The sequence below is a fragment of the Theobroma cacao genome, chromosome 6, assembly GCF_053813885.1.
Source record: "Theobroma cacao isolate CCN51 chromosome 6, ASM5381388v1, whole genome shotgun sequence".
NCBI classification, from domain to species: Eukaryota; Viridiplantae; Streptophyta; class Magnoliopsida; order Malvales; family Malvaceae; genus Theobroma; species Theobroma cacao.
The window spans coordinates 30,477,410-30,498,720 of NC_142644.1; the positions used below are offsets into that span (position 1 = coordinate 30,477,410).

At 36.6% G+C, this 21,311-nt stretch overlaps 3 protein-coding genes across 6 annotated transcripts; all 3 read right to left on the reverse strand.

The window, feature by feature from the left end:
* Nucleotides 1-3,838: 3,838 nt before the first annotated feature.
* Nucleotides 3,839-5,435, reverse strand: LOC18597052 (cysteine-rich repeat secretory protein 38-like). 2 transcript variants are annotated; one of them, XM_088807218.1, is made up of 2 exons: nucleotides 4,433-5,435; nucleotides 3,839-4,329 (listed from the first exon to the last, which is right to left on the reverse strand). In XM_088807218.1, the coding sequence occupies exon 1, from the start codon at nucleotides 5,374-5,376 to the stop codon at nucleotides 4,537-4,539; it is 840 nt and encodes a 279-aa protein (XP_088663344.1). In that variant the 5' UTR covers nucleotides 5,377-5,435; the 3' UTR covers nucleotides 3,839-4,329; nucleotides 4,433-4,536. The 2 variants fall into 2 exon arrangements, with proteins under 2 accessions (XP_088663344.1, XP_007025933.3); XM_007025871.3 differs by having other exon boundaries at nucleotides 3,839-4,334.
* A 1,759-nt stretch (nucleotides 5,436-7,194) lies between these two features.
* LOC148762282 (cysteine-rich receptor-like protein kinase 29) lies at nucleotides 7,195-11,285 on the reverse strand. 3 transcript variants are annotated; one of them, XM_088807215.1, is made up of 8 exons: nucleotides 10,060-11,285; nucleotides 9,467-9,589; nucleotides 9,117-9,238; nucleotides 8,795-9,005; nucleotides 8,377-8,614; nucleotides 8,057-8,207; nucleotides 7,619-7,922; nucleotides 7,195-7,393 (listed from the first exon to the last, which is right to left on the reverse strand). In XM_088807215.1, exons 1-8 carry the CDS (start codon nucleotides 10,856-10,858, stop codon nucleotides 7,389-7,391), a joined length of 1,953 nt encoding a protein of 650 aa, XP_088663341.1. In that variant the 5' UTR covers nucleotides 10,859-11,285; the 3' UTR covers nucleotides 7,195-7,388. The 3 variants fall into 3 exon arrangements, with proteins under 3 accessions (XP_088663341.1, XP_088663340.1, XP_088663342.1); XM_088807214.1 differs by lacking the exon at nucleotides 7,195-7,393 and having other exon boundaries at nucleotides 7,470-7,922; XM_088807216.1 differs by lacking the exons at nucleotides 7,195-7,393; nucleotides 9,467-9,589 and having other exon boundaries at nucleotides 7,470-7,922.
* A 466-nt stretch (nucleotides 11,286-11,751) lies between these two features.
* LOC18597053 (cysteine-rich receptor-like protein kinase 29) lies at nucleotides 11,752-20,680 on the reverse strand. The gene is made up of 7 exons (XM_088807057.1): nucleotides 19,425-20,680; nucleotides 14,259-14,384; nucleotides 13,490-13,611; nucleotides 13,161-13,371; nucleotides 12,761-12,998; nucleotides 12,444-12,594; nucleotides 11,752-12,304 (listed from the first exon to the last, which is right to left on the reverse strand). The coding sequence occupies exons 1-7, from the start codon at nucleotides 20,227-20,229 to the stop codon at nucleotides 11,957-11,959; spliced, it is 2,001 nt and encodes a 666-aa protein (XP_088663183.1). The 5' UTR covers nucleotides 20,230-20,680; the 3' UTR covers nucleotides 11,752-11,956.
* Between the last annotated feature and the right edge of the window lie 631 nt (nucleotides 20,681-21,311).

Genomic DNA, 21,311 nt, shown 5'->3' on the forward strand with positions numbered 1-21,311 from the left:
AAACTGGTATCAAAGCTTCGGGTTCAGTAAATTCAAGATTCAATAAGGATGTCAAAAGTTACTAGTTCTACGAATTTTTCAATTGAGAAGTTTGATGAGAAGACTTGTTTCACGCAGTGGCAGAGAATGATGAAAGATCTCCCTGTGCAGCAATGTTTAATGCACCCATTACTAAGAAAGGAGGAAGGGCAACCAGATGACATGGAGGATGTTGAATGGGCAGAGTTGGAGCAAAGATGTGTGAGCACTATTCGGCTTTACATTGGAGATAACGTGTTTAACCATGTTATTGATAAGGATTCTACTCCAAGATTGTGGACAAAGTTAAAGAAGATTTACTTGGCGAAAAGTCTTTCCAACAAGTTGTAGCTTAGGCGAAAGTTGTATCGCTTAAAGATGGAGGAGAATGGAGACCTTATGAAGCATATGAATGAATTTGATGGGACCATTGATCAGTTGAAAAAGGTTGATGTGAAGGTGGAGGAAAAGGAAAAGACATTGTTGTTCCTGGCTTCACTTCTAGACTCCTATGAGGTATTTGTGGAATCTCTTATATGTGGAATGGATACAATAACGTTAAAACAGGCATAAGCAACGTTAATGTCTCATGAAGCCCGAAAGAAAAGTAAGGAAGGGGTTAGAGATCCAAGTGGCTTAGCATTGGTAACTGAGATTCATAGGAGGAAGTCAACTGATAAGGGATCTAAGAGTGGCAAGTCTAGATCAAACAATATTCAATGCTTTCAATGCAAAGGGTATAAACATATTAAAAGTGATTGTTCTACAAAAGGGGATGAAAGTAACGAGAATAAAGGTGAGTGTGCTTTCGTTGCTAAAGGTGATAATTGTGATGTCCTTACAATCTCAGAAAATATGGATGCAAATTCTGATTGGTATTTAGATTCTGCTTCTGCCACTCACATATGTTATCAAAAAGATTGTTTTGATTTACTTCAAGAAAGGGTGGTTGAGAATTTGACTTTGAGTAACAAGTCAACAGTGAAGGTCATGGGTCTTAAAATGGTGAAAATCAAAATGTTTGATGGGGTTATGTGCTTTTTGAGTGGTGTGGCTTATGTCCCAAAGATGCGAAAGAATCTAATATCATTGAGTCTGTTAGACTTCAAAGGGTATGGATATTCTGCTTGTGATGGAGTGGTAAAAGTCACACAAGGCGACATTGTCCTAATGAGGGGAAATTTGCATAATGGCTTGTATCATCTAGAATGTGAGGCCTCGAAAGGATGGGAATATTGCACAGGAGATGGTAGCTACCAAAGTGAGATTTCATTTGCCGATGAGGTGATGAAAGATTCCCATGGTGTAGACGATGGTGAAAGGACGAAAAATCTTACTAGTAGTGAATTGGAAGGGTTGTCAAGGTCCCTTTCCAAAAACAATTAGTGCCATTGACTTGACGACTACATAGGTGCATTGGTCATTTTGTGGAATTAAGTGTTAGACCATGCTTGATTCGGTATGTGTAGTCGTGGTAATTATAAAGGCCAATGATTTGGAAAGTCTTATGCTTGGAGAGTTGTTCAAGGTATTGGAAAGTAGGTGAAGTTAAGAAGTTGCAATTAGATGTGACTGGTGGAAGAGGTTTAAGGAGTTTGAATTCAAGTCAAAGGTGGAGATTTGTTGAGTTTTAGGTTGACTAGAATTCTAGATCTTATTTGATTAAGATTTTTTGTTTGTGTAGAACATTGAGTAATTGTATGGTTTTTAACTTATTATTCCACATCGAGTCCTAATCACATTTTACTTTGGACTTTTATAGTATAAAAGTGAATCTCTAGGCTTTAGAATTTTAAGTAGTGCTTTGAGAGCTCTAAAGAGAAAACACCTTGTAACTCTGTATTTTGCTCTAGGTGGAGTTAGAGTGGTTTGGATGAGTGTTCTTGAGAGGTTATTAAGAAAGAGTGTGCAAAGGATCTTGGGTTGGTTTGGGGAACCATAAAAGTCAATTTATTGTACTTTAAATTCTCAATAATAGAAGAACAGTTTTACTCCGTGGACGTAGACAAAAGGCCAAACCACGTAAATTTTTTTGTTTTTCTATTTGCTTGATTTCTCTGGGTTTTATCTTTGTTGATTTTTGGACAATTTTCATAACATTTAGTTTTTTGGATTTTGTTCTTGTTTATCTTCTGCTGTGTTTTTCTTTTTGTTCAGACATAGCATCACTTCAGTTAGGCTTGTTGCGATGCATCCTTAGTTATGAGCATCTACAACTTCTCTTTTCTTTTGTTGGATCAGCCACAAATTTTTTATGAGTGGTAGCTTTTAGGTTCTTCTACAGTTTCTCTTCCCAAACCGAGTTTTAATACCATGAGAGTCTTTGGCCAACTAGGTGAGAGACTTTACATGGCATCCTAGTTTTGAGATTAATAAAATCATTTTTCAAAAAAACAAAGGACAACGTTGCCTGAGCTTAAATACGGTGTGATTAAGGCAATTGTTGCAATCATCTTGGTTTCTATCCCCCATGAAAAGTGCAATTGCGTTGACGTCGTTGGGGGTTTCACCAGTAGACAGATTATAAAAGCCATAATTGAATTCTATTAGAAAGGTGACTTGAGAGAAGATGCTTTTGAAGTTGGCCTGGTAAGTGTTGTTTGTGGTGCAGTTACCTGTTGAGTTTACGCAATGATATTGAAAGGATCGATTGCCCCCAATGGTGAATGTAGCAAGGAATATCACTGCCGAATACAAAAAGAGAAGCAGTCCTGAAAACCCCATTGCCATTAAGGGTACAACTTTTTAGCAAAATAGAATCAAATATGAATTTTGGTACATATACTCACACAGCTCACCAGGTCCTCTACACTCTCCTTGTTATGACAGTAATTATTTTTTTTGATCATTTATAATTGTCAAAATTATCACACCAAAACTAAATATATTTGACTTAATTGAGAATTGTCCGTGCATAACATATTCTGGTATTATATATCCACTGAGTATATGTAAAAATTTCTTATGTAATTCTTATGATCTAAGGTTTTCTTATTGATAGAAAAGAAGCAAAATCTTTATTTGGGGGTTCATATAGTTTCTGAAGTATATAGTATTGGAAATTTTGCATAAAACAAACAATTCAAAATTGAATAGAATATTTGATACTTATTAGGTCCCTATGATTTTGTTGGTATTGCCTTGTGTCTCATCACATACAAACAACCTTGTCATTTCAAAATCTATAATTTTAAGAGTCATATATGCATCTAACAAAATATTACTTGTTTTAAAATCACAATAAATTATTCTCAATGGAAAATCTTCATAAAGGTAAAGGAGCCACGATCAATGCCTTTTATGATTTTGTAATATCTTTCCCAATTTAATTGTTCACGTTTGACTTGATCTATAGTGTATATCTTAACACAAGTTTCAAATTAAATATTATGATTTTCACTTTGATTGAGAAAGTCAAAGAGAGGCCTTAACAAAGGCGTCTCTTTGACTATTCTCCTGTCACTACCTTTTTTTTCTTCTTTGTTGCATAGCGTTTAACTCTATGTTTGGAAAATCAATTACAATAGAATTTTATTCTCTTGCAAATATTATCATCATGTTTGGAAAACATCAAATAATTAACAGCAATAAAATCATGGAATTTAAATGAACTTTGTAAGATTTGATGGAAACTCATTTATTAAACACGAAACGAAGTTAAAAAATCTTTTATGAAATAAAAAAAAATGTATAATTGTTACATATCAATCTGATTTATATGTTCAAGATCTTACCGTTCTTTGAAGAAGTTTTAAAGAAATTTATTTCCGGAAAAAATGATACACTTGAAGAACAGGGGAAAAATGATAGAAAAGCTGTATATTCGAAAATCATAAGCAACCCAAGAATAACGGTTGCATTTTCATTTATATACTCTCCAAAATGTTTTGAATTCATTAGATCCAATCTTGGTAGATTAAATCGAGGTGAGTCAGCTAAGCACAGAAAACAATGTTTTTGTATTTTTGCAATGCCAACGATAACAAACACAGACTAACTGTTAAAGCCTCCAACAGAAGGACCCCAAAACGACAGCCCTAATGTGCGTATAAGAAAAAGTAAAGTAACAAGACCCAAACGACACAAGAAGGTATCTTACAACTTTAAACAAGAAATAAGAAAACGGCACATGTATCCACCGTTTTACTGCACCTAGCATAAGTAGGCAAAACAACATAACAACTTAACGTTTCGACACAAAACTTTGAAACGTAAAGAAAACGACAGCGTGCGATGAGCCCCTTCTTCTTTTTTTTTTTTCGGAGAATGATGCGCCCCTTCTTCAATCTTTAACTTTCTGTTGGTTCCCGCCTAACCTTCAACCAGATTAGGAATCAGTTCTTCAACATTTTTAATTTTAATTATAAATGAAAGAGAAAGATGTCTTTTAGCAGAAAGGCGATAGATTCTTTACCTCCTACTGATGTCGGAGTAGTTGGAGTGTTGGACCAGATGGTGTTGGAGAGCCGGTGGAATAGAATTTTTTTTTTTAAAAAAGAGAGAACAAAATTATAAAATTTAAAAAAAATAAAAAAAATTATTAAATTTTAAAAGTTTAGGTGGGGCGGGGGCCCGTGCTAGACCCTCCCTCCCGCTTGGAGATGGTGGCGGTGACGGTGGAGGAACTGCAGTCTGATAAAAGGGGCCTGACTCATACCTCAAGATACAAGTTGGTCTAAGAACCCTGCATCCTAACCTTCCTTTGCAACATTTTGACAGCTCTTCTCTTCCGTAATTTAGACAAGCAGTGCAATTTTGCTCGTCCATGTCAGGAGTACACTGCACCGCAGCATATATCGTTTGCAAGTTACCAGCTGCATACTTGCGAAGTGGACCCCCAGCTGCAGCTATGTTGCTCAGATTATTCAATAGTTCAATTAATCCATCATTGAACTGCTCAGGGTTTGATGCATTCTTTGGATTGAAGGCACAAGTACGGGGCTCGTTTTCTAGTTGTCCAAAGATGTCTCGGTTGGCGTACCTCACCAAGCAAAACTGAGACCATGCGGTCGCCTCCTTGTACCAGGGGCAGCGCTGCATGAGCTCGGTCGCGGTACGGTTAAGGCAACTGTTGCATTCAACCTGGGTTCTGTCCCCCGTGCATAGTGCGATTGCGTTAACTTCGTCAGGGCTTTGACCTGCAGACAGATTGTAGAACCCGTAATTGAATTGTGTAGGAGAGGAAAGCTGGGAAACGATACGGTTCAGGTTGGCCTGGTAAGTGCTGTTTGCAGTGTAGTTGCCTTTGTCCTCAACGTATCGACACAAAAAATAATTATCATAATCATCTGCAAAGGCGATAGCAGCAAGAGATACGATGACTGACCAATAAAACAGGAATAGTCCTGAACACCCCATCGCCAGCGCCTCTCCTTGCCTTTCACAAATTTTGGTGTAGAAAACTTTTTGACATACTCCTTTTTATAGTATAAATTTTGCCCCGAAGCATACGACCAACCAAATGCCAGTCACTATGGCCATAAATTGTGTTTAGTGGGAAGACTCAAGATATCCTTGATGGATGTGACAGATAAAATTAGAATAATGAATCTTGTAATCATATTCTTGTAATGAAAGGAATCAAAATTGTTTATTCAATCATATCTATTATATAAAAACTTATTTATATATTTGTACACACAAATTTTTCGTCGAAATTTCTTGACTTGAAAATTATGAAACAAATACAAATATTTGATGATGTGAGTGATAATCTCTGAAAATTGCTCTGATTAATTTCTTCAATTCGTCTTCAAGATCACGAACTTGGACTTAGTCTTGATCACGAACTTGCTTGATGTCTTCACGACTTAATCTTGATCACGAACACAAAGTCTTGACGACTTAATCTTGATCACGAACGGTTGATCTTCACTTCAAGGGTCTTTGACTACTTAATCTTGATCACGAACGTTTGATCTTCGATTCAAGGGTCTTTGACGACTTAATCTTGATCACGAACACTTGATCTTCACTTAATATCTTGATCACGAACTTCGTTGTATCACAAACTTCGTTGTCGCTTCGCTTGATCACGAACTTTGTTGCCACTTGATCACGAACTTGGAAAGCTGGGATACGATAACTGACCAATAAAACAGGAATAGTCCTGAACACCCCATCGCCAGCGCCTCTCCTTGCCCTCCACAAAATTTGGTGTAGAAAACTTTTTGAACATACTCCTTTCTATGGTATAAATTTTGGCCCGAAGCCTACGACCAACCAAATGCCAGTCACTATGGCCATAAATTGTGTTTAGTGGGAAGACTCAAGATATCTTTGATGGATGTGACAGATAAAATTAGAATAATGAATCTTGTAATAATATTCTTGTAATGAAAGGAATCAAAATTGTTTATTCAATCATATCTATTACAAAAAAACTTATTTATATATTATAAAAATTTATATGTAAAAGATTAAAGTTTTCAATTATTTGACAACGTTATCCGTACTTTGGATTTTTTTATTAAAATTTTAACAACTTTGATAACGTAATCAACAAGAAATCTTTTCATACTTTTGGTGTTCTTTTTTTTCTCGATGCTTTGTTGAGGACTAACAGAATAATGAAGAAAGACTCTAGTTGCCCTTTTCCCACAGTTGCTTTAATCATTGGTTTTTTTTCCACACATACTTTAGAATTGAAATAGAAACCGAATGGGTTCTTGACTTGATCAAAGCAAGTCAACAGGTCAATCTTAGAGCTGTATGGCCCTCACAAGATGAGGTTCAGAATTTTCTCCTTCTAGATTTCGTGTCTGATTTGATGTCATTTTTTTTAATAATTTTGTATTAACTGTTTAATAAAATTTTAAATGATAATATACAACTAAACATGTATTATAAAATTATGAAAAAAATTATCAAACGGAATACTAAAAAATATTGCTTTAATGAAATCTTTATTTTTGAAACGAAACTGAATAAGTTTTAATTTTTTTTGGTGTATTTTTTCCATTTCTAATCAAAACAAATGACATGCATCTTAATTTTTTATGAAAATAAATTAGAGGTGAATTGCCTATAAAGGCGTGTGATTTAAAATTAAATTAAGAAGAGCATAGTGCATATCCATTGGTAGGTAAAAACCCCAAAATTCAACGATTAGAAGTCTTTATATATGGGACCATCCAACATTAATTGTACCATAAATTCATTTAAACCCTTTGAAGGGTTCGATAGAGATGGAAGTGGTTGATGACAAGCTGCAATGGACGACCAACTTGGCTTTCTTTTTGCCCAAAGGGCCAAAGCGCGGTTTCCTATTCAAGTATCGTAGTACATTAATAATGTTTTGGACAACTGACATAGGAACTCCGGGCGCCATCCCTGGGCACGAGTTTGACCATTCTTCATCTAAGATTAAATCACCCTAGTTAATTGGAAGGAAAACATTGTGTTATCAGTAAAAGTGAACGAGTGACAACTTCAACAAGAAAGCTGTAATATTTAAGACAATTCCGAAGCCTTTATATATACTTAAAATCTTTGTTTAAACTGTCACCTAATTCAATAAGTGATATTTTTAACAGAAAAGTTGTAAAATTTAAGACAATTCTAAAGCACTATTGAGGATATAATTTTTAGTAATTGAAACCTTGTTCTTGCAATAGAGGGATTGTTTCACTTTTGGATTGCTTAGACTTTGAGACACGGGAATAATATTTCGACGGGGATGACATGTCAGATTCAATGTTGCTGTGCATTAAGAGCAGTGGGAGGGAGATTGAGGAGCTATTAAGCATCAGAACAACTGTAGCCATGGTTGGCCTGTCAGCTACGTTTTCTTGAACACATAATAATCCAATGTGGATACATCTCAGCATTTCATTTCTCGAACCATCCCTCAAAGTTGGATCAATGAGATTCAATGCGGTTCCTTCCCTCCAATTTTTCCTGGCCTGCAATAAATTATCAATATGCATATGGAATGAAATAGGAATATTTGGAAACCTTCATGATTCTGTTCTACTTAGTGGTACGAATTCTTAATTAACAAAACAGAATTAAATATGATTTAGATAGGCATACTCACACAGCTCAGTAGGTCCTCCACACTCTCCTCGTTATGAAAGCAATTATTTTTTTGGCCACTTATAATTTCCAAAATTATCACACCAAAACTGAATATATCTGACTTAACTGAGAAGTGTCCGTACATAGCATATTCTGGTGCCATATATCCACTGCATATGAGCATTTCTTATGTCATTCTTATGATCTATGGTTTTCTTAATGATAGAATGGAAACCAAATCTTTGTTTAGGATTTCATGCTGTTTTTGAACTTTTACTATTGGAATTTATGCATAAAACAAACAATTCAAAGCTAAATCCAATTTTTTTTTATACTTACTAAGTCCCCATGATTCTGCTGGTATTGCCTTGTGTTTCATCCCGTAAAAACAACTTTGCTATCCCAAAATCTGCAATTTTTGGGGTCATCACTGCATCTAACAAAACATTACTTGCTTTAAGATCACGATGAATTATCCTTAATTGAGAATCCTCATGAAGGTAAAGAAGCCCACGAGCAATGCCTTTTATGATTTTGTAACGCCTTTCCCAATCTAACTGTGCACGTTTGACTTGATCTGTAGTATATATGTTAACACAAGTTTCAAAGTAACTATTATGGAATAAGGACAAATTACAAGGATTAATTATAGGTTTTTTCCTGTATACGGTTAGTTCACAAATATGTTCATGTTGATGGCTCTGCAGCTTGAAAAACATAAAAATGATCAAACATGAAAGGGAAACAAAAACTGTACCAAAAATGAAATGATCAAGGCTTGTGTTCGGCACAAACTCATAGATGAGAAGCCTTTCACGTCCTTCCAAACAGAAACCAAGGAGCCTAACTAAATTTCGGTGGTGAAGCTTGGCCACCAGCAGGACCTCGTTCTTAAATTCTACCTCTCCTTGTCCAGAATCCGTAGATAATCTTTTCACAGCAACCTCTTGTCCATTTTGAAGCAGACCCTGAAATAGTATAATGTACCATACGTTACTCAAGATTGATTCCAAAATTAGGTTAAAATTTCATTCTTAGGATAAATTGTATACTGTTTTCCAATTAGGAAGGCTCTCTACCTTGTAAACAGCTCCAAATCCACCCTGACCAAGCTTATTTGCATCCGAAAAGTTATTAGTCGCAACCCGAACAGTGGCAAAGTCGAATTGCAAGGACTCAGCCCTAATAATCTCATCAACAGCTGCAAAAAAGTAAAATATTTACGCATGCAGTTAAAAATGGCATTTATATGTATTTCAGGTATGTTATACTGGCACATTTTAAACTTATACACTGATAATCGATGGTAATTTTTCCTTATTTTCACACATTTCTTCACCAACTGGTGAATGTCTTTTAACCATTATATTTTACTGAATCAAGTCAAATATCATGTTGCATTAGTCGTTTGGAGAGTAATGTTATTCACTTTCAAGTTTTTCCCAGCTCTTTCTGGCTCTCACAAAGATGCAGATGGAGGTTATTAGGATCACAACTCCAACAACTGAAGCAACAACAACGATGATATTTCGGGTTGAGCTATTGCCCTTTTCTGCAATATTCATGAGTATAGTCAGAATTATAATTGTATATACTTGCACATTGTATAGATAAACTTAAAAGGTAATCCCCACAAAGAAACGGAAAAACTTGCCAGAAAAAGAAATTAAAAAAAAAATCCTTCTCTGGTTGTCACATGTATATCAAAACCGCTACTCCAGAGCCATGTAACCTCGAGTTCCCCTTATGAAAATCGAAGCGACGATGACAACACAGTAAAGAGACATTAAAAAAATTTATTAAATATATCACGCAAAATTATGAAAGAATTATCAAGCAAGAGTATCAAGTGAGTGTAAAAGATTTTTTTATTCTGTAAAAGAACGGTTAGGTGACTGGCTGAGGCGGATTTAAAATGTTTTCTAAAATAAATGAAAGGAGATTTAATTATATCGAACTATTCTTAGTAAATGAAATAGAAAGATATGGAGTATATTTTAACAGCAAGATTAGATACTTTACCTCCTGGAGAGGGAGGTGAAGAAGAAGTTGGGGATGGCGGAGGTGACGGTAGAGGAACTGGAGTCTGATAAAACGGGCTAGACTCAAATCTCAAGAAACAGCTTGGTCTAAGAACCCTGCATCCCCTCTTCCCCAAGCAGCAATTTCCAATCCCGTTCTTTGCCACACTTAGACACTTGCCGCATTCTTGCTCCGATAAATCAGGTGTGCACTGTACCATAGCATATACTGTTTGCAGAACGCCCACCGTTGAGTTATCTGCTGCATACTTGCGAAGAGGACCCGCAGCTGCGGCTCGACTGCTCAACTTATTCAACAAGGTATCCAATGCCTGATTGAACTGATCAGCATTCGTTACGTCCAGTGTGTTGTATAGACAAGCCTCAGGAGAGCATTCCATCTTTCCAAGGATGTCTCGGTTGGCGTAGCGCAACATACAAAATTCAGACCATCCAACCACCTCATTGTATAAGGGACATCGCTGCCTGAGCTCAGATACCGTGTCATTAAGGCAACTGTTGCAATCATCTTGGTTTCTATCCCCCCTGCAAAGTGCAATCGCATTGACTTTATTGGGGTTTTGACCAGCTGACAGATTATAGAACCCATAATTGAATTCTGTTAGAGAGGTGACTTGAGAGAAGACGCTGTTGAGGTTGGCCTGGTAAGTGCTGTTTGCGGTGTAGTTACCTGCTGAGTTTACGCAACGAGACTGGAAGTATGGATCGGCTCCAAGAGTGAAGATAGCAAGGAATAGGAGAGCCGAATAGAAAAAGAGAAGCAGTCCTGAAAATCTCATTGCCGTTGTGTGTCTCTCCCCGCTGAAAAATTTTACTATGAAGCTGTATACAGACACATGCTTCTATGGAGAAAACTAATAATTTACTGAATTCTGACTTTTTGAATATACCACTTGTGCTGAAACAAGGCTTAGGGTGATTAAAATAATGTATTACTCAGATTTATCTTTGAAAAGAAAATAGGGTATTTAATTGTTGGAGAGAATTGATATCAGAGGGATAAGCGGCAGTGTGAAAGTGAGGACTTTGAAGAGAGAATTTATGTACTGTTATGATGTCTGTATTGTACCGATATGGGGTGATGTTTCTGGGTTTGATATCTGTAAATGTGTTATATGCTATTTGGGACTGAAGGTTTTAGGTTGTCCTATTGTATTGCACTGATTGTTTTTCTGGGTGCTTGTACCATCTCTCTAGGAGATGTGCTAGCTGTACAAGCTTATTAATTAATGGAAGAAACATTTGTTTGAGCAAAAAATAAGCTAAACTTTATTTTTTTTTCAAATTAGTAAATAAAAATTTTATTTTATTTTATTTTATTTTATTTTTGCCAAAACTTTCTCAGGTTTATCTACCTGTGGAGTTATGTAGTTTTGAACAATTGTACCATCAATTCATTTAAAACCTTTGGAAGGGTTGATAGGGATGGAAGTGGTAGATGAGCCGCAGTGGACGACCAACTTGGCTTTCTTTCTGCACCAAACGCGGTTTCCTTTTCAATTACTGATATTTTTGTTAACTTTATTGTAGTAGTGGTACAATAATTATATTTCTGGGAATTGTCATAGGCAAAAGTTGACGGCATTCTTAGGGACGACTTTGACCATCTAAATTAAATCACCCTAGTTAATTGGATTATATGTGGATCGAAAAGAGATGGCGGATTCTAATCAGAAGCAAAATGTTGGGTTATTAATAGAAGTGAATGAGTGGCATATTCAACAGAAAAGCTGTAAAATTTAAGACAATTCTGAAGCCTTTAAAATTTCTGTTTAAATCCTCACCTAATCCTACCACTTGAGACAGGTCCAAGTTGGTGCAGCAAGGTGACATTGCCAACTGGAAAAGCTGTAGAATTTAAGACAATTCTGAAGCAACTATCGAGGATATGGTTCAGTAATTGAAGCCTCATTCTGGGATTGAGGGATTGGTTCACTTTTGGATTGCTTGGACTCTGAAATCCGAGATTGATAACCCCGCGAGGATGACATGTCAGAATCAATGTTGCTGTCCATAAAAAATGCTGGTTGGGAGGGCATTGGGAGGGAGATTGAGAAGCTATTCAGCATCAGAACAACTGTAGCCATGGTTGGCCTGTTAGCTACGTTTTCTTGAACACATAATAACCCAATGTGTATGCATCTCAGTATTTCATTTCTCGATCCATCCCTCAAAGTTGGATCAATGAGATTCAATGCTGTCCCTTCCCTCCAATTTGTCCAGACCTGCAAGAAATTATCAATGTGCATATAAAAAAAGTGAAATAAGAATCTTTGGAAACTTTCATGATTCTGTTATGCTTAATGTTACAACTTTTAATTAATGAAACAGAATCGAAACATGAACGTAGATAGGCATACTCACACAGCTCAATAAGTCTTTCACGCTTTCCCCGTTCCGAAAGTAATTATTTTTTTGACCACTTACAATTTCTAAAATTATCACACCGAAACTGAATACATCTGACCTAATTGAGAATTGCCCATGTATAGCATACTCTGGTGCCATATATCCACTGCATATGAACATTTCATGCATTATTTTTATGATCTAAGGTTTTCTTAATGATAAAATATAAACTAAATCTTTGTTTGGGGTTCCATGTTGTTTCTTCGACATATAGTATTGGAATTTATGCAAAAAACAAACAATTCAAAGCTCAAGGGGAATTTGATACTTACTAGGTCCCCACGATTTTGCTGGTATTGCCATGTGTTTCATCCTGTACAAACAATCTTGCCATCCCAAAATCTGTAATTTTAGGAATCATCTTTGCATCTAATAAAACATTACTTGCTTTAAGATCACGATGGATTATTCTCAATCGAGAATCTTCATGAAGGTAAAGGAGTCCGCGAGCAATGCCTCCTATGATTTTGTAGCGCATTTTCCAATCTAATTGTGCATGCTTGACTTGATCTATAGTATATATGTTAAGATAAGTTTTAGGTTAACTATAATTAAATAAGAACAAATTTATAGGATTAATTATAGAAATTATTAGTTTACAAATATATTCCTTTTAATGGTTATGTAGTTAAAAAAAACATTAAAACTATCCATTTGAAAGTGAAACTGTACCAAAAATGAAATGATCAAGGCTTGTGTTTAGCACAAACTCATAGATGAGAAGCCTTTCACGTCCTTCCAAGCAGAAACCAAGGAGCCTAACTAAATTGCGGTGTTGAAGCTTGGCCACTAGCAGGACCTCGTTCTTCAATTCTACATCTCCTTGTCCAGAATCCATAGATAGTCTTTTCACAGCAACCTCTTGTCCATTTGGAAGCTGACCCTGAAAATAGTAGAATGTACCATATGTGACTTAGATTGATTTCAAAATTTAGGTTAATTAAAATTTTATTATTTGGGATAAATTGTATAGTCTTTTCCAAATAGAAGGGCTCTTTAACCTTGTAAACAGCTCCAAATCCACCTTGACCAAGCTTATTTGCATCAGAAAAGTTATTAGTTGCAACCTGAACAGTGGCAAAGTAGAATTGCAAGGACTCAGCCCTAATAATCTCATCAACAGCTGCAAAAAGTAAAATGTTTACACATGCACTTAAAACAGTGGAATTGCATTTCAGGTACATTCTACTTGCACATTTTTTTTTGAAAAGTAAATTTATTGACACTACAACCTTTATGCCAATCTAAGTCTTTATGCTATTTAATGAATACTTCTTTTGCCATATAATACCTGGCCTGTGCACCACCACTCCAAGACCAGTGGTAGCATCAGAATCCTAAGCTAAGCTAAACGCATTGTGTTAAAGCTCTCTACCCTTTTCCAAAGTAAACCCATAAACACACAGAAAAAGGAGCTCAGCACGCATTTAATAAACCTCTGCCACTCCCTTGAAGCTAAAGACCAGCTTACAACAAAAATTAGAACCAATCACTTGTTTTTTTTTTTTTTGCTCAATCATCAAAGATTTCATTAAGAGAAGAGAGAATACGAACTCCCTGATCCTACAAAAATAATGTACCATGGGCATGAAAGAGTATTCTCATGTTTGCTTACTTGCTTTCACATTTTAAACTTGTACACTGATAATCAGTGGTAATGTTTGCTTCTTCATCACACATTTCTTCACCACTCGGTTTTAACCATTATATTTTATTGGATCAAGTCAAATATCATGTTGACTTAGCCATTAGGGGAGTACTAGTACTTACTTTCAACTTTTTTCCGGGTCTTTCTGGCTCTCAGAAAGATGCAGATGGAGATGGTTATTAGGATCACAACTCCAACAACTGAAGCAACAAAAATGATGACAGTCCGAGTTGAGTTATTGCCTTTTTCTGCAAAATTCAAAAGTATGAGTCTAGTCAGAATTAGAATTGTTTATGCTTGCACATTGTATAGATAAACTTAGAAGATTAATCCCCACATTGTATAAGAGAGCTGGAGGTGGAAGGTGGTAATGGATCAGTGTACCTGTGATGATGGATAATGGATTACAGGAAGTTTAGGAGGAAGGCAGGGGTTTCATGTGCTACTCTAAAGCATGGCAACAGAACAAGTAGTACTGATGGTTGGGGCTAAGGTATCACGGTTACAACAATGTGTCGTGCTCGGAAGCTCTGTTCTTCTGTTTTGATTTGGTAGTCTGATCTTCTAGAGGAATGCTAGGATTTTGTTTTTGGATAGTTCTAGCAGATGGCAAATGCCTTCAGATTTGGCTTTTTGGCCTCCGTTTTTGATATTACAGGCTGGTTTTGTTGCCCGCTTTTGCTCCTGGGCATTAGTGACTTTTCCTTCTGTTGTGTTTGAACAGCCACCTCATCTTTGTGTGTGGAAATTACGCTGTGATTGTACAGGTTTCTTACCCAAACCGTATTCTAAAGTCGTGAGAGTTTTCAGTCAACCAGACAAGAAACTTGACATTACATTCTGTTAGGATAATCTTGAATTGTGATTTAATTAGGATTGTTTAATTCTAATTAAATTAGTATACCTTATAAAATAGTCTTTAAATCTAGTTAGATTAGAATAACAATTCCTAATTCTATTAGGATAAGATTCCTAATTATATTAGGATAAGGTTATTGTATTTGGTACTATAAAAGGACCCTATTGGTTAAAGAATAATGATAACCTAGATTTAGAGAGAGTGATTTAGGTGTACGTGGGATAAGGGTTATGAGTTTGAGACTGTTCTTGTAATCTCCTGATTTTTCTCTTAGTGAATTTTTCTCTGTTGTTGTGCCCGTGGACGTAGGTCATCAAAAGACCGAACCACGTAAATTCTTGTGTTCTTGTGGGTGTGCTTGATTTCTTTCTTTCTTTATTCTATTGATTGGGTTAGATCTTGAGCAATTCTTTAGAGACAATTCCGCAATTTCCCAACAAACTGGTATCAGAGCTTCAAGGTCTTGGGTCAATCTGAATCTCGCTATGGCAACTTCGTCGACCAAGTATGAGATTGAAAAGTTTAATGGAAGAAACGATTTCAGCCTGTGGCGTGTTAAGATGCGCGCATTGCTAGTGCAACAAGGACTGTTGAAGGCACTGAAGGGAAAAGAGCATCTTCCCTCAAATTAATCTGATGGTGAGAAAGATGACCTTATGAAAAAAGCACATAGTGCTATTCTCCTTGTTTTGTCTGATGAGGTGCTAAGAGAAGTCACGGATGAAGAATCTGCTGCTGCAGTGTGGTTTAAACTCGAAAGTATTTATATGACCAAATCCCTAACGAATCGGCTTTATATGAAGCACCGATTGTATACTCTCAAAATGAGTGAAGGTACGTCCGTTAATACCCACATTGATGAATTTAATAGAGTTATTCTTGATTTAAAGAATATCGATGTTAAAATTGAGGATGAAGACTTAGCCCTAATTCTTTTATGTTCTTTGCCTCCATCGTATGAAAATTTCGTGGATACTATGCTATACGGCCGAGACACTCTCACTTTTGAGGATGTAAGGGCATCTTTAAATTCTAAGGAATTAAAGAAGAAAGTTGGTGGTATTCGGAATGAAAATCAAGCAGAAGGTTTGGTTGTAAATAGAGGTAGAGGTAAAGAGAAAGGCTTAGACAGAAAAGGTAAATCTAGAGCAAAAGGGAAAACTTGCTGGAATTGTGGTCAGAAAGGGCATTTTCGTCAAGACTGTACCAAATTCAAGGATGATGAAAAATTCAATAAGTCTGAGAATACTGCAAACGTGGTTGGAGATGACTTTGATACTTTTGAGAAAACTGATAATGTTCTTGCAATTACTAATTGTAACCTGATGGATACATGGATCTTGGATTCGGCTTGTTGCTTTCATATATGTCCTAAGCGTGATTGGTTTACTACTTATCAATCTGTTAATATGGGCACTGTACAATTAGGAGATGATTTCTCTCTCTCAGTTGTTGGAATTGGCACAATTCGAATCAGGATGTTTGATGGTATGGTAAGAACACTTGAGGTAAAACATGTCCCTGACATGAAAAAGAATTTAATATCCTTGAGTTTGTTAGATAAGAAGGGCTACAAATATAGTGGCCAAGATGGTATCTTGAATGTATCTAAAGGAGCCTTAACTATCATGAAGGGCAAGTTATCCGGTGACCTTTATTGTCTAGTGGGAAACACGGTCATTGAAACTGTTTCTGTGGCCTCATCTAATGATCCTGAAGATGATGTAACACGTTTATGGAATATGAGATTTGGTCATATGAGCGAGAGAGGGATTAGAAAACTAAGTAAGCGTAGTTTGCTGTGTGATCAAAAGAGTGAAAAGCTAAATTTTTGTGAGCAACATAGAGTGAAATTTAGCACTAAAACTCATCAAACCAGGAGTACAGTAAACTACATCTATTTAGATTTGTGGGATCCTTATCCGGTGGCATCAAAAGGTGGATCATTATACATGTGGATCTTTATTGATGATTTTTCAAGAAAGGTGTGGACGTATCTTCTAAAGGCTATGAGTGAAGTGTTAACCACCTTTTTGCATTGGAAGGTATTGATCGAGAAGCAGACTAAGAAAAGGATCGAGAGCTTTCGAACAAACAAAGGTTTGAAATTTTGCAAAGGTGAGTTTGGTCTATTCTACAATAATGAAAAAATCATTAAACATTGCACTGTCGTCAAAACACCACATCAAAACGGTATTGTAGAATGGATGAAGAAAACACTTCTGGAGAGAGCAAAATACGTGTTCTCTAATGTTGGCCTAACCAAAGTATTATGGACAAAAGCTATCAACAAGGCTTGTTACTTGGTAAATCGGTCTCCATCAACTGCAATTGAATTTAAGACTCCCAAGGAAGGTTGGTCTGGTAAGCCCGCTGATTACTCTATATTGAGAGTGTTTGGTTGTCCTGTTCATGCTCATGTGAGTGATGGTAAACTTGAGTTGAGGGCGACGGAGTGTATATTCCTAGGCTATGCATATGGGGTGAAGGGTTATCGGTTGTGGTGTACTGATTGTAAGTTCCCCAAGTTTATGGTGAGTCGGGATGTTACCTTTGACAAGTCTGCATTATTTTGTGGGATAAAGTCTAGAATTGCAAACACATTAGACCAAGAAGTTGGCAAGCAGGTGGAGCTTGAAATCAATGCTCTTGTGACAGTGCGAGATGATAGTGAAATCCAGAAAGAATTGCAAGAGGTACAAGAATTGGTATCTCAACGAAGCATTACTTGTATTGATGGTGATTTTGATTCTTATGTTTTATTTGTGAAAGTAGAGATTGATGAGCCTTACTTTTATCATGAGAAAATTATATATGTCGAGTCTTCTAAGAAGATTGAGTCTCTACATTGGGATCAAACATGGGAGCTTGTGAAAACACCTAAAGTTACTATTGAAGTTGGCTTAGTGTGTGAAGGAGGTGCAAACATTAATCGTAATGTGGTTGGCTTCTCCAAATCAGATTTTGCTGGTGATCTAGATAGTAAAAGATCTCGTATGTGTTCACTCTCTCAGGGTCTGCGATCAGTTGGAAAGTAGTAGCTGCTTTGTTTACAACTGAAGTTAAATATATGAATGTGACCGAGACTGTGAAGGAGGCCTTATGGCTTCGAGACTTGGTTAGTGATCTTTGTTTTCGACAAGAATCTAGATGTGAGATTGTAGTAAAGAAAATAGCTACAGATGAAAATTCGGCAGATATGCTAACTAAGTCAGTTTTTGGGATAAAGTTCAAGCATTGCTTGGACTTGATCGGTGTTCGTAGTGCTTGAGGCTCTTTGGGGCAGTGGCGGTGTCGACAGAGATTGGTTCGTAAGGTGGAGCTTGGTGAATTCAAGCCTAAGGTGGAGATTTGTTAGGATAGTCTTGAATTGTGATTTAATTAGGATTGTTTAATTCTAATTAAATTAGTATACCTTATAAAATAGTCTTTAAATCTAGTTAGATTAGAATAACAATTCCTAATTCTATTAGGATAAGATTCCTAATTATATTAGGATAAGGTTATTGTATTTGGTACTATAAAAGGACCCTATGGGTTAAAGAATAATGATCACTTAGATTTAGAGAGAGTGATTTAGGTGTACGTGGGATAAGGGTTATGAGTTTGAGACTGTTCTTGCAATCTCTTGATTTTTCTCTTAGTGAATTTTTCTCTGTTGTTGTGCCCGTGGACGTAGGTCATCAAAAGACCGAACCACGTAAATTCTTGTGTTCTTGTGGGTGTGCTTGATTTCTTTCTTTCTTTATTCTATTGATTGTGTTAGATCTTGGGCAATTCTTTAGAGACAATTCCGTAATTTCCCAACACATTCTAATTTCGAGATTCAACAAAATAATTTTTTTAAAAAATAATCTCCACAAACTAACAGAAAAACCTAACAAAAAAAGGAAATTAAAAAAAAATCCTTCAAATCTGGTTGTCACATAGTGAACCACTCCTAATTGGTGTCTATCCAAGTATAATATTTTTAATTTTAAGTGCTTTGCCCTGCTTGCTCTGTTTGTTCTGTTTACTCTATGCTAAGTATATTGATAGTTAGCGAAGATTTTTACTTGAATAGTTGCCTTTTATTGAATTCTACTACCATTGGTTTTTTTTAATCATGAATGATTTCTGTTAATATTAAGAAGGGAAATAAGGACCAAGTTTCCTTTTTTTTCTTGGAACATAGAAAATTTTGTGGTTTTCCTGTTGATGGGTAGCATGCAACTTGAAATAAGAAAATGATTACAGAAAGAGGTCATCTATCAAGGAGATTTAATTATATCGAATTATTCTTAGTATTAAATGAGAGTGAAAGAAAAACAAAATGGAAGTGAAAGACATGGAGAATATTTTATTCTTAGCATTAAATGAAAGTGAACGAAAAAAAAAATGAAAGTGGAAGATTTGGAGTATATTTAAACAGCAAGACTGAATAGTTTACCTCCTGTAGAGGGAGGTGGAGAAGAAGTTGGGGATGGCGGAGGTGACGGTAGAGGAACTGGAGTCTTAAAAAATGGGTTAGACTCAAATCTCAAAAAACAGCTTGGTCTAAGAACCCTGCATCCCATCGTCCCCAAGCAGCAACTTCCAATCTCATACTTAGCCACAGTTAGACACTCGCCACATTCTTCCTCGGACAAATCAGGAGTGCACTGTACCATAGCATATATTGTTTGAAAAGGGCCCACCTTTGAGATATCTGCCGCATACTTGCGAAGAGGACCTGCAGCTGCGGCTCGACTGCTCAAATTATTCAACAGATCACTCAATGCCTGATTGAACTGATTAGGATTCTTTACGTTCACTGGGTAGAGTAGACAAGAGCCAGGAGAGATTTCCATTTCTCCGAGGATGTCTCGGTTGGCGTAGCGCAGCATACAAAATTCAGACCACCCGATCACCTCCTTCGCTAAGGGACAACGCTTCCTGAGCTCAGATACGGTGTCATTAAGGCAGCTGTTGCAAACATCTTGGCTTCTACCGCCCCTGCAAAGTGCAATCGCATTGACTTTGTTGGGGTTTTCACCAGCAGACAGATTATGGAACCCATAATTGGATTCTGTTAGAGAGGTGACTTGAGAGAACATGCTGTCGAGGTTGGCCTGGTAAGTGCTGTTTGCGGTGTAGTTACCAGCTGAGTCTACGCAACGAGACTGGAAATATGGATAGGCCCCAAGGGTGAGAGTAGCAAGGAATAGGAGAACCGAATAAAAAAAAAGAAGCAGTCTAGAAAATCCCATTGCCATTGCGTCTCTGTCCCTCCGGAAATTTTATCTATGAAGCTGAACACAGTTACGTGCTTCTATGGAGAAAACTAATAATTTACTGAATTCTGACTCTTTAAATTCACCACTCGTGCTGAAACAAGGCTTGGGGTAATTAAAGTAATGTATTAGTCAGATTTATCTTTGAAAAGAAAGTTGGGTATTTAATGTCTCTTTTCTCAAGCTATATATCTTGCCACCAAAATAAGCTAAACTTTAATTGTTGGAGAGAGTTGATATCAGAGGGATAGGCAGCAGTGTGAAAATGAGGACTTTGATGGGAGTAATGCAGGAGCGGATATGGTACTCGTACAGGAAATTAAGTTGGAGAGAATTGATGAGAAATGGATGGAGAGACTGGCCGGACGGTAACTTCAGTTGGGCGTTCTGTCCCTTTAAAGATGATTTATAATCAGGTAGATTTTTCAGCCTTTAAACCCGTGTATATAAACCCCTGTACTGCACATATGACAGATGAATGAAAATATACTGCTCATTTATTTCATCCATTCTCATTGTGTGAATATTCCCCAGCCGCTTTCACGGTATCAGAATGGTAAGTCTTGTGGTTCGCTGGCAATGTGGAACATGACAATCTTTGCAGTGAGTGAGCTGGAATGTATGCTGATCATTATAGGTATATGGGTGATTCACGACTTTGACTGCAGGGTTGTCGATTTTCATGCTCCATGTTCGTCAGCAGTAACATTTTATAATGTGAAAGCCTATTGCAACTTAGAAATTGGTTGCTTGATGTCTGTACATGTGGTGGATGCTATTTGGGACTGAAGGTTTTAGGTGGTCTTGTGCCATAAGGGTTTATGGAGATGGAAGCGTTTGATGACAAGCCTCAATGGCCGACCAACATGGCTTTCCTTCTGCCCGGATCGCCGTTTCCTTTTCAATTACTCCATTTTTTAATTGACTTATCGCAGTACAATAATTATATTTGAGGGAATTGACATAGGCAAAACCGGATGGAATCCTTAGGCACGAGTTTCACCATTATTCTAGATTAGATCAGCCTAGTTAATTAGATTATATGCGGATCAAAAAGAGAAGGC